The following is an 11,830-nucleotide window of genomic DNA, read 5'->3' as shown; positions in this document are numbered from 1 at the left end:
TCTTAATAGTGACCCGACTATTAGAGTAGAATTTGTGATATAAAACTTTTAAACACAGTTCATCAGAGACAAACTATGGATTGAATCTCTTAATACCCCAACTTTACCTTGGACAGAACACTGAGACATATAGGAGAAATTGCATGGACGCGAGGGCTGTTAATTTTTATAGATGATTCAGTTTCTAAAGTGGAAGTGGGGGTGGAAAATTGTTCATTTGTTAGTAGAATCAAAATTTACCTTACATTAAAAGCGAAAAAGAAAAATCAGGTAGCTATTTGATTTATCATGGTGAAGGACATATGCCCTTTGAGATTGGTATATATTATTAGGCCAAAGCACTATTTCCCACGCAAGTTTCAATGCATTTTCAATATCACACATATGAAGTTTGAAAAACTCAAAGTCTTACTTATGGATTAATTAGATTAAAATTTTTTGTTAAAGGTAAAAGTAAAATCATTATTTTACTAATAATATTAAAAAAAATGTAAAATTCATTACATTGTCCCTTTTAAAATTTAAAAACTAACAATTTTATCTCTATTTAAAGTTTTCTAACTTTGAAAAGTTATATCCCCCTTCCAAACCTAAGTTTTTTTTTTCCTCTCTTTTCTGGCCACCATCTCCAACACCAACAACCTCTCTTCTCCACCCTAAAACATTGGTTGGCATCTCCCTAATCGAAGACAAAGAGATCGGTCTCTTCGTCTCAGACTAAAAAATTTGCAAAGGGGAGGTCATCATGCCCCGTCGTGCACCGGCCAATGTTTTAGGATAGAGAGGGGAGATCATCGGTACTAGAGATAGTGGTTGGAGGGGTAAAGGAAAAAACCTAAGGTTTAAAATTAGAAAATTTTAAGTAAATGTGAAGTGGTTAGTTTTTAAAACTTAATGAGAAAATATAATTAATTTTATATATTTTTTAATATTATTAATAAAATAACGATTTTACCCACATTTTCAATATAAAATTTTAGTGAGAGTTGACACATGAATAGAATTTTAGGTTTTTTAAATCTCATGAATATGATTTTAAAAACACGTCAAAATTTAGGTTAGGATAAGCCCTTTTGCCATATTATTATGATTTCAATGGTGTGTATCACATCACATGTCTGGCTTCATCTTTACATGACATCAACATAATGATTTGATTAGATTGATTTGATTGAATCACAATTTAATAAAATTCAGCCAGTGAATTAATCCGAACTAGAGCCTATAACATTGACCAAGTTCCTTTTTTTGGCATTGTCCATGATAGTACTAGGCCATACAAACTGTCTAAGGCTAGAGCTAGATTTGAGCCGAATTGAGTTAAATTGGAGCTTGACTCGGTTCAATATAGGTGGCTCGAGTTCAAGTTCGAGCTCGAGCTTGATCGAGCTCGGCTAAGGTCGACTCATTTCTGGCTCAAATTTGGTTCAGCTCATTTTTTTTATCAAAACGACGTCGTTTTTAATATACATTAGTCAAAACGACATCATTTTGTATCAAAAATTTTTATTGAAAATCTGACGAGTAACTCGAACTCAACTAAGGTCGACTATTTTCGGGCTAGATCGAGCTGAGCTCAAATTGATTCGATTCGAATCCAACCCTAATCAAGGCCTTGAGGTAAGACCCATAAAAAATTATTAAAAATTTAAAAAAAAAAGCTAAATATTAATTATACATAAAAAAAATTAAAATATTATAATTTAATATGCTAACCCACAAAAAGACATGGGTTAGCCCATTAAAAACCGACATGACATGGCCCAGAAGGTCTTGAGCCATGTCATGAAGCCTCTTCATCTGGTGGGTCAACATGATCTGCAAGATCCGTACTGTAACGAGTCTTGGCACGGGCTGATCCACTAACATGACAGGCTCATTAAGGCTGCCTCGGGACAGGCCATCACCATGTCTAACCGCACCAAATGCTAAAACTAGTTTTAGTCACCTAGAGCAGACTGACCTTCCTTCTGATTCCACCGGCCAGTCCAGCCCGGGTTTTAAAATAATGAGTGAACTTACTGCATTCTCTTCTTTGCAAGTGCCGATGACTGCATAATAAGAGGTAGTGGAAGATGAGACTGCTGCAGTAGCGATACTTAGAGAACCCCTCTTAGTTTTACAGGCTCTCAGAATTTGGCATGCATGTTGAACCAGGAAAATCCGCCTCCAGATGTTTCGTGGACGGTCACCGCCTATAAGCAAGTCTCTCTGCTGCGACTCAATGTCTCGACAATCAGAGCTCATGTTTGACATGTTGCATGCCCGCCTGCTGAACCAGAACTTTTTGTATTATAATACCAAGGAAGAGAAACAGAAAAATCAGTGAAACCCTTTTGAAGATAACCCCAAATGGCTGGCTTTTTTTTATACATAATGAACCATGAAACCTCCTGGAAGCTGCAGTGTGATTTACATTTTTTCCAATTAAATTTCCTCAACACTTGCTGAAAAACTAGGCAGACCACAAGAACAGGAGAGAAGAGCAGGAGGTTGACGCCGTTCTCGTTAGTCAAGAGAAACGTAAGCTAGAAGTCATGCAGTAAATTCAAATTGTACACGTTTAAGTTATTTCTAATTTTTTTTTTTTCCCATGGCCATAACATGCAGACGCGTTTTGATTGTAAGGATGATGGCGGAAAATATCATAAATTTCTTTCAAGTATATAGGGAAAATCAGTTTCGAAGCAGAAGAATGCCAGAAATGTTGTTGAATAATTTTCATTGAGAATTATTAATTATTATTATTATTATCAATAATTAAGAAACGCAAAATTTCGAGGAAGCTTATGGAATATTATTAGGTGACGTGAGAAAGCGAGTCTGATTTTGCTTGGAATTGGCGTGTGTGTCCAGAAGGTGATGGACAAGGGAAAGTAAACACATTATCATTATTCTCTTGTTGGTCAATACAACAAAGTAAACTAGTTCTCCTTATGATATGATTGTAAGGACTTTGGCTTGAGTCCAAGTTTCAATTTGATTGTTTAATTTAAGTTAGATTCGAATTTATTTTTGAGATATTATTTATTTTATTAATGATATTATTTATCTTATCAATAATATATTTATTATACTAATTCACCATATTAGTAATCTCATGATATTTTTAATTAACTTAAATTTAATTTGAATTTGCTATAGGCTGATCATAAAGGATTCAAGTTAAATTTAAACCAATTCATGTTCAAATTCAGTTCAATTTTATATTATTGTTTGCTTTATTAATTCCATATATTCTATAGTTTATCCAGGAAACTAAAGCAAACTTTCCTGGAAATTATGCTGAAGAGCCGCGTAGAATGAAAGAGTTGTTATATGGGCATGAAAATCAATATTACGTTCCTGGAAATTATGCCGATGAGCCGCGTATGCAGAGAATTCAGTTCTAGAAGAGCCGCGTAGACTGAAAGAGTTGTTATATGGGCATGAAAATCAATATTACCTTCCTAGAATTTCTTCTTTGCTCCGCCAGACGTCTTTGCTTCTAATAATGCAAGGGGGTTAAGAGTGTTGGAATTGGATAGCAGTCCGATTCGTATCACCGGTATTCAATTTACCAGTCCTATCAATTCACATTGCTCGGGTCGGTTGACTTTTATTAATGGAAAATTGCAACTCACATGTTCTATGCCAAAATTTTATATAGGCCAAAGGGTCATTTTTTATCCAAGTTTTAATATAAAGTTAAATACATATGTAGAATTTTAAAAATTTAAACATTTATTTGTTATTCAGTTTTTCTTAAAAATCTTAATTAAAGGTAAAAATAAAACTATTATTTAATAAAAAAATTTAAAAAATTAAAGTTTTATTACATTTTTCTCTCAGGTTTAAAAATTTCATAATTTCTCTCTTATCCAAAGTTTTCAAGTTTTGAAAAATGCCAATATCACTCTCAAATCTCTAGGCTTTTTTTCTCCACTTTCCTATGACGGTGACCATTTAAAAACAAGACTGAGAGTCAACAACCATCTTCAATAGATGAATCTTTGTTTTTCTGTCAAAAAAGACGAAAAGGTCTATCTTTACATAGTCGCCATTGCTGGAGAAAAAAAAAAAAAAAACTAAGGATTTAAAAGCAAAATGATTACTTTTCAAATGTTAAAAGTTTTGGGAGAGAGAAATTGTGAGATTTTTAAACTTTTGAAAAAATATAATAAAACTTTAATTTTTAAAATATTTTTAGTAAATAAAAATTTTACCCCTAACCCTAATTAAGATTTTTTAACATAAATTAAATCATGTGTGAGTATTTAAATTTTTAAAATCTTACAAATATATATTTATTTTTACATTAAAATTTAGGTGAAAATAGTCCTTTAATGTTTTATAAATTATTACTTATCCTTACCTCTCATAACAATTTAGCCGGCGTTTACTTTTTAAATCTATCCAAAGTTTAATTGTGCATTCAAATTAAACATGACTAATAAATCGATTGACCCAAATTACGCTAAAATGGCCCGGTCTATATTATGTCGTAAGCCTAAACAAAAGGCTTGTAAGTTGGCCTAGACTAGCGCATGACTGTTAATAAAATAATTAATATAATATAAAAAATTATTTTTTATTAAAATTAATCAACCGACCCGTTTAAGAGTCTTATGTATTTTTTTGGGTCAACCCAGCCCAAAAGCTCATGACCATGCCACCCAGACTGATCCAATCCACTGACACTTTTAATTCGGATGAATCAATTTTAGTATAGTTTGAATTTATAATAGTCCACACTTTACTTATTCAATCCAACTTTAGTTAAAACCTCTTTTAATTCCAATGAAAAGTGTCCTATGGATTGGGAAGAAGTCCATTATCGGCCCATCAGTATGAGCCCAAAATCAGCCATCCGACATTCAAAATCAGACCCTAACTAGAGGCTGAACGCCTCCAGCCAGCCCCACCATTCACCAAATAACGCACTCAGAGAGAGGGAGAGTGATGGAGTGACAACAACAGGATGAACACAGACATCACAGCCTCTGAGAAGCCACAGTACCCAGTCATAGATTGAAATCCGCCATTCACCAAAGTTGTCGCCAACTTCAACACCCTCGATTACTTCTGTTTCTCCACCATTACCGGAGTCTCTGTTGTCGTGGGCAACCTCTCCGGTCCATTTCTCTTCCTCTGCAGCACCTTTTTTTTCCAATTTTTAAATTTTATTTGCTGAAAGTGTAAAGTTTCGCATTTTACTCTTCTTTTTTACGGTTAATGCCAGGCCTTCCTGGGCTGTCGATGGTGACCGGTGGCTTGATCGGGCCGATGGGTGGGTTCATGTACGCGTACCAGAACTTGGCGGGTCGACTCGTGGGTTTTTTCCCTGATGAGTGTGAGGTGGCTAGTTCCCAAAAGCGTGGATTCAACAATTAGTAGTGATTTAGTTTATGATTTTGATTTTGTTGTTAATAAAATTGTTTTACTGGATTATGATTTACGCTGATGGCAGCAATGTGGTTTTGTTTGATGGGTTGGATCCAAGTTTAGACCTTTTTGCTTGAGTTGATGCATCGTTGCTATAAGGAGAGATCATTTCAATTGAAGAACTTATGAAAGCAGTTTCTTTATTTGTCTTTGATGGATTTTATTCTTGTGCAATTCTTTAAGTTTATTGATATCTGTGTTTGTTTGCATGAATAGAAACTTTGAATTGTTTGGAATGGATATGAACTTCCATTTTCTTTGTTTTGATTAACTAGTAAGCTTCTTATAGCCTTCCTGATAAAAAGCAAAGCGAAAGTTTTTCCTTGCGGAATCCCTGATATCTGCCAATCAACATACTTTGTTTGTATGATATACTTCAGACTTTGTTTTAGTAAGGGGTGGCAGTACTTGATGATGCTCTTATGTGCAGGTTTTTGGTTTTTTTTCTCTTGACTTTTTTATTACAAAATTCAGCTGGCATGCTTTCATTTCTGCCTGACTTGAGTATGAACTGAGGTCCCGACTTCCAAAATTCTGTCAGTTTTGCCAACTATGCCAACTTCAGATCAACTTTAACTCTCTATGGTACTAAAATGGTGCATCTATGATTTCTATGATCCATCCTGAAAGTTAAAAGGTTCTTTTATGTGTTCTAAAAGCTTATGCTAAGGTCAGCTCATCTTGAGAAGCATACTATTGCTTGCATTAAAACATTCTGGATTTGCTGATTGGATTACTGAAAACAAAAACAAGGATTCAGGATACAGTTTGATCACGGTGGGCCAAAACATGTTATTGAAAAAGATTTTCATTGCACTTGTTTATGGATTATTACTTGTCATTGCTCTCTGTTGTCAGCCTTTTCTTTATACCCAGCTGTGTACTTTTTTCCAGTAATTCCCAATAAGAGGGAATCCTTTGGAATGAACATCTCGTTAAAGTGTTTGCTGTAGCCATGGTGATGTTTTTGGCAATCTTGGAACTTCTTTGGATGATAGAATTGTTTGAAGATAAAAATATATAACTAATCTAGAACTGATGGATAAATGTTTCTGGTTGATTCTGAAAAATATTGTTTAATTTTGATGCACAATGGAATTTACTGGTATATGCTTTCTTCATCTTGCGCAATCCTCATTCTATATCAGATTTGGCTCAATATAAGCTCATTTTCTCTCATAATTATGTTAGGTCTCTTAACAAAACCCTACTTTGGGGGAAGTTTCTCTTTACTCCCGGGGTTTATCTTTTCTCATTGACTCATTGCTTGCATTATTCATCTTTTCTGATCACTTTTCATCTTCTCTTGTTGATCTTTTGACAAACTCATCGTCACTTGAACAAACTAAATTTGATCTCAAAATAGTCATTCTAAAGTAGAGTTGAGCTCAAGCTTGCTTTAGGTTCAATTTAACCAAATCCACCCACTACTCTCCATATGTACCAATTCCTTAGCTCCACTGTCATGGAGTTTAAGACTTTCAAGTATGTACGTATATCCGTGCAGTCAACAGATTTCATTGATGCACTTGTTTCAATCATAGGTAGGGGAAAAAATAGAAAAAGCAATCTAATTTTTGTCGTTGCAGAAAATCCAAAAAAGAAAAAGTAGTCGCTGAATTGAAATGAGCAATGATTCAAACAGTATAGCAATTGGAACTTGACATGAACGCCATTTGATTATTCTTTATTTCCAAGCAAAAGAAGTAAATGTCATGTTCTTGACTTCATCTCCCCAATCCCACCACCAGACCCGTCCAAAATTTTTTGGGCTTTATTCTACACCCAAAAATTAATTTGTAAATGATATATTATTATTAAAGCTATTTCGCCCCCATATGGCTGTATTCAGCAAATTAGAGTCATTTGAGTTGGCAGGAATTTAAACTTCAAACCTTGTACCTAACCACTTCTCGTTTGAAACATAAAATAAGAAAAGAAATCCTAGTACCTAAATGACGTGCGATGAAAACGACTCCACGTTAACACGGTACGCCCTCCTACAGGCTAACACTGCCCTAGGATGCCTTTAACTGCACTGAACTGAAGTGGAAATTGCTAGAAAACAATTTTGCCACGTCAAAAAAAAGTTTTATAATTAATTAATTACTTAAAAAGCAAAACAAAAAATGGTTGAGTTGCTTTCGAAGAAAGAGAGCCCTGCGTCAGCCTTCCAGGTAGAACAAAGTGTTGAGAAAAAGGGGCTTGGCGTTTTCGATATTTACGAGAATACCAAATGGCCCTGTTTTAGAAACCGTGTGCCCTGTGTCAAAGCGCAGCTCTTTCCGTAGTGTCAGGCCAAGTAATCAACTTTATTCAAAATAAGTATTTATAAAATTAATATCCCTTTAAAACTAGGGATAAAATAAAAGTCATCCAAACTAAATTATTCTTTTAACTCAACTTTCATATCTTACATCAAAATTGGTCTCTTAAATGATTTTTTGTTTTTTTCTAATAATATTTTTTTTTTAAGTAGACTATTTACCAATTTTATAAATCAAATTTGATCTCAAAATAATTATTTTAAATTCAAATCAATTTTTAATTAATCTTATATATAATAATTATATGATATTATAATGTAATATTTCAATATACATACATACATTATTAATATTCCGTATATCGAGATAAACAAAGAGACATTTGGATATAAGATTATTTTAAATTTAAATTAAATAAATTTAATTCAAAACTCAACTCAGTTAATTATGATTTGAAACTAAATCATGCTAATTGTTTATGTTGACTCAGTAAGTAGTGTCTAAAGGTAAAAATAGAAAAAAAAATATTTATGGCGTTTGACCAAAAAAGGATGCTTTTAAGTCGTGAAGACCCGAAATTTCAATTCGAAATGGTATTCATGTAAATAAATCAATTATGGAGGGCGATAATTGATATGTAGCTATAAAAAAAATATTAGTTATCATTGTCGAGCAGGCAACAGACATTTCTGCACTATACAACTGTTGGTTGGTTGGTTTTGTTAAACTCAATTTCTTGGAGAAGAATCTGATACACAATCAAAACCTCTACTAAGTTTCGCTTTCAGGTATGCTAGAGCTATCAAGACTTGTTTTGATGTGGGTCTGTTTATGTTTTTGCTCAAAATAAAGGTTTGGTTTTGATGGGTGTTGGAATTGGTTGAGTGGTGTTTTGAGCTCGAGTTGAGGTCAAAGTTTGATTCTGTTGATGTTTATTTGTGCTTTGGGCTTCTGGGTTAGTGTTATAATTCATGAAAATTTAGTCCTTCTATGTATTGTTTTGACATCTGCATGGTTTGTTTTGTTCTTTTATATGGTTTCTAGTTTAGAAATGAATTAGTTTTTATTCAAATAATTAAATGTAAAAGAGCATGGTCGGTGGCTTTGTGGAGTTGTATATTGCTTGAAATCTGATGGTGTTTCATAGATTTTGTATGATTAAACTTGTAATTGGTGTTCATTTGAGAAATTAATTGGTATGGTTTACATATATCTCTTGATTTTTTTTTTAAAATTCAATATTGATTTTCCTTTTTGTTTTTATGAATTCTCTGTCTCTCTGTGTGTGTGCGCCGACCTTTTTGAGTTCCATGTCCACTGGATGTACTTTTGTTAGCTTTAAAGTGCCTTTTCCTTTTTATTTGGTGGCTTCAATTGTTTTCATTTGATGAAAATTGAATCAGTGTCCAGACTCCAGAGCATTTAATTTTGTTCATGGTAAGTAGCTTTTAATGAGAGTTGACTCTAATTTCGTGGTTTCCAAGTTTTCCAGATTGTTTTAACTTTTAACTGATGTCAATTCTAAGAATCCTCTTTGCGTTTGATGATTTAGCGCTTACTATTAAAAAGATCAGTTGCTTAAAAGAAAACTTTCATTTGCCTGTTTTGGTCGTTAGCTGTAAAGTTCCTGTTGGGAATTGTCTTCTTGTGATCCTTTGATTATTTTGGTTAGAATTTGTAAAGTTAACTGGTATACGGAAATGGTTGAAAGTGGAGTCCTTTGTGTACTGAGGATTTTCCTTTTTCTCATTTTTTTGAAAATGAAACTTGTGAACTGGAGTTCGGAATTGAATGGATTGTGTATAACCTTTATTTCTTTGTTCTCTTTTCAGACTGAGCTAATTCTGTAATGCATCCAGTATGCGAACCATAGCAGTTTGTGACCAACATTGGTGCTGACAATTGACAAACAAAAAATCTAGCTGTGTTTCAAGACCATTGGGTTCTTAACTGCTATGGAAAGAGATGGTGATTGGTAGCATGTCTTTTTTTCTCATATGAGTACTCTTGCTAAGTCAGCAATATTCAATTTGAAGGAGCTGCCGATATAACTTCTACTCTTCATTCTTTGTGCTAATTCAATTAGTGGGATTAGTTTTAGATGCAAACATCTCAGAAACACCAAAGTTCCTCTGGTGTCCATAGATCACTCCACCAGCCTGTTCAAGGGATTGAATCCTATTGCTTGCCTCATATCCAAATTCTGGACAACAATACATGCTCTGATGGCTGCAGCCAAGGAACCAGTGGAGACTCTCAAACCTACAAGGAGCAGTTCTATACCTTGGAATCATCCATTGCGACTATTGCCTATGATTCTTCGTCTGCCGTCAGCATCTCATCTAACAGGAGTCCCCTTACACCACTAGGTTCTCAGTCATACCTGTCAGATCCTCATCAGTCCCCTGACAATGCTTATGGATCACCCATGAGCAGATCTTCTGGTGTTGATGATGGCAATAAATTTATTTACAAACTGAGAGAATTGGAGAGAACATTGCTGGAGGACAGCTGCAGCTGCTGTTTTCAGAGTGGGGCTCATCAAGGCATTTCAGCACAAAGTAGGAATTGGATGGAAATGATCCCTGGGCTAAACTTGAAAGAGGTGCTGGTGTACTGTGCTAAAGTGGTATCTGAAGGTGATCTATTAACAGCAGCTGATTTAATGCTTGTGTTAGAGCAAATGGTGTCAGTCTCTGGGGAGCCAATTCAACGCCTGGGGGCATACATGCTGGAAGGGCTTAGAGCAAGACTGGAATTCTCAGGAAGTAAAATCTACAAAGCGTTGAAGTGTGAACAACCATCAAGCTCAGATCTCATGTCTTACATGTCTGTCCTCTTTCAGATCTGTCCATACTGGAAGTTTGCTTACACATCAATGAATGTTGTTATTGGGGAAGCTGTGGTGAATGAGCCTAGAATTCACATCATTGATTTCCAGATTGCACAAGGCACCCAGTATATGTACCTCATCCATGCACTTGCAAAACAGCATGGTGGGCCCCCATCTATCCGCATTACTGGGATTGACGACTCACAATCACTTCATGCTCGAGGAGGAGGTCTTGATGTTGTGGGGACGAAGCTTGCGCAGGTTGCTGCAACATGCAATGTGCCATTTGCGTTCCATGATGCTTCTGTGTCTGCTTGTGAGATTGAAAGAAAACATCTTATAATTCAACCTGGAGAAGCTATAGTTGTGAATTTTCCTTACGTATTGCACCATGTGCCAGATGAGAGTGTGAGCACTTCAAATCCTAGAGATCGCCTGTTGAGATTGGTGAAAAGTTTGTCCCCCAAAGTTGTGACCATTGCTGAGCAAGAGTCCAACACCAATACTTCCCCATTCTTTCACAGGTTCTGTGAGACAATGGATTACTATATGGCTATGTTTGAATCAATTGATGTAGCTTGTCCAAGGGATGACAGGAAGCGAATCAGTGCAGAGCAGCACTGTGTGGCTCGAGATATAGTCAATATGATAGCTTGCGAGGAATCCGAAAGGGTGGAAAGGCATGAACTTCTTGGAAAGTGGACACTACGATTGAAAATGGCTGGATTCACGCCGTATGCAATGAGTCCTTCAGTGACCAATGCTGTTATAGCTATGTTGAAGGAATACAACTGCAATTACAGAGTTGAAGACCATAACGGGGCGCTCTATCTTGGCTGGATAAACAGACATATGGCAACTTCTTCTGCTTGGAGGTGATAAATAACAAGCTGATAACCTTTGTGGATAACTCACTGTTTTTGTTCTAACTTTTTGAAACTGAGTCAGAATGATATTTGTAACTCAATACAGCCTAGCATAGAGCAGGATGCCAACTTTAACTTCAACTTCACTGTAAATTCCCATCTTGGAATGATACTGAGACTGTTTTGAGCTTATTTTGGTCTACACCCATTTAAGAATTGAAATGTGCCCAAGAATTCGTTGAATATTCATTTCTGGATTACATTATGACAGTACGTGTTCTAATAATAAATAATAATTTGTGTATTAACGATGAGATATTATTATATGATTGAACGATCTTAGATTAGGAAAATAATATTCTCTATCTATTTCATTGATTCATCAAACAACTTGCACTACATATTATTAGTAGAGTGTCATAGCAAAATTATCTCAACTT

The 11,830-nt window shown here is 35.0% G+C and overlaps 1 protein-coding gene and 2 long non-coding RNA genes across 4 annotated transcripts; all 3 read left to right on the top strand.

Moving 5' to 3' along the window:
* The first annotated feature begins 1,029 nt into the window (after positions 1-1,029).
* LOC123192426 lies at positions 1,030-2,663 on the top strand. The gene is made up of 2 exons (XR_006496866.1): positions 1,030-2,523; positions 2,611-2,663. It is a non-coding gene; the product is annotated as an uncharacterized LOC123192426 (long non-coding RNA).
* Positions 2,664-4,877: 2,214 nt separating this feature from the next.
* LOC123192714 lies at positions 4,878-5,575 on the top strand. Its single transcript, XR_006496929.1, has 2 exons — positions 4,878-5,114; positions 5,222-5,575. It is a non-coding gene; the product is annotated as an uncharacterized LOC123192714 (long non-coding RNA).
* A 2,778-nt stretch (positions 5,576-8,353) lies between these two features.
* LOC123192209 (scarecrow-like protein 13) lies at positions 8,354-11,582 on the top strand. 2 transcript variants are annotated; one of them, XM_044604681.1, is made up of 2 exons: positions 8,354-8,479; positions 9,524-11,582. In XM_044604681.1, the coding sequence occupies exon 2, from the start codon at positions 9,793-9,795 to the stop codon at positions 11,401-11,403; it is 1,611 nt and encodes a 536-aa protein (XP_044460616.1). In that variant the 5' UTR covers positions 8,354-8,479; positions 9,524-9,792; the 3' UTR covers positions 11,404-11,582. The 2 variants fall into 2 exon arrangements, with proteins under 2 accessions (XP_044460616.1, XP_044460617.1); XM_044604682.1 differs by lacking the exon at positions 8,354-8,479 and adding an exon at positions 8,522-8,646.
* Positions 11,583-11,830: the final 248 nt, after the last annotated feature.

This window comes from Mangifera indica, chromosome 12 (genome assembly GCF_011075055.1).
Source record: "Mangifera indica cultivar Alphonso chromosome 12, CATAS_Mindica_2.1, whole genome shotgun sequence".
Classification (NCBI taxonomy): Eukaryota; Viridiplantae; Streptophyta; class Magnoliopsida; order Sapindales; family Anacardiaceae; genus Mangifera; species Mangifera indica.
Note: the sequence above shows the minus strand (reverse complement) of the source record. Positions and strands in the feature narration are given on the sequence as shown.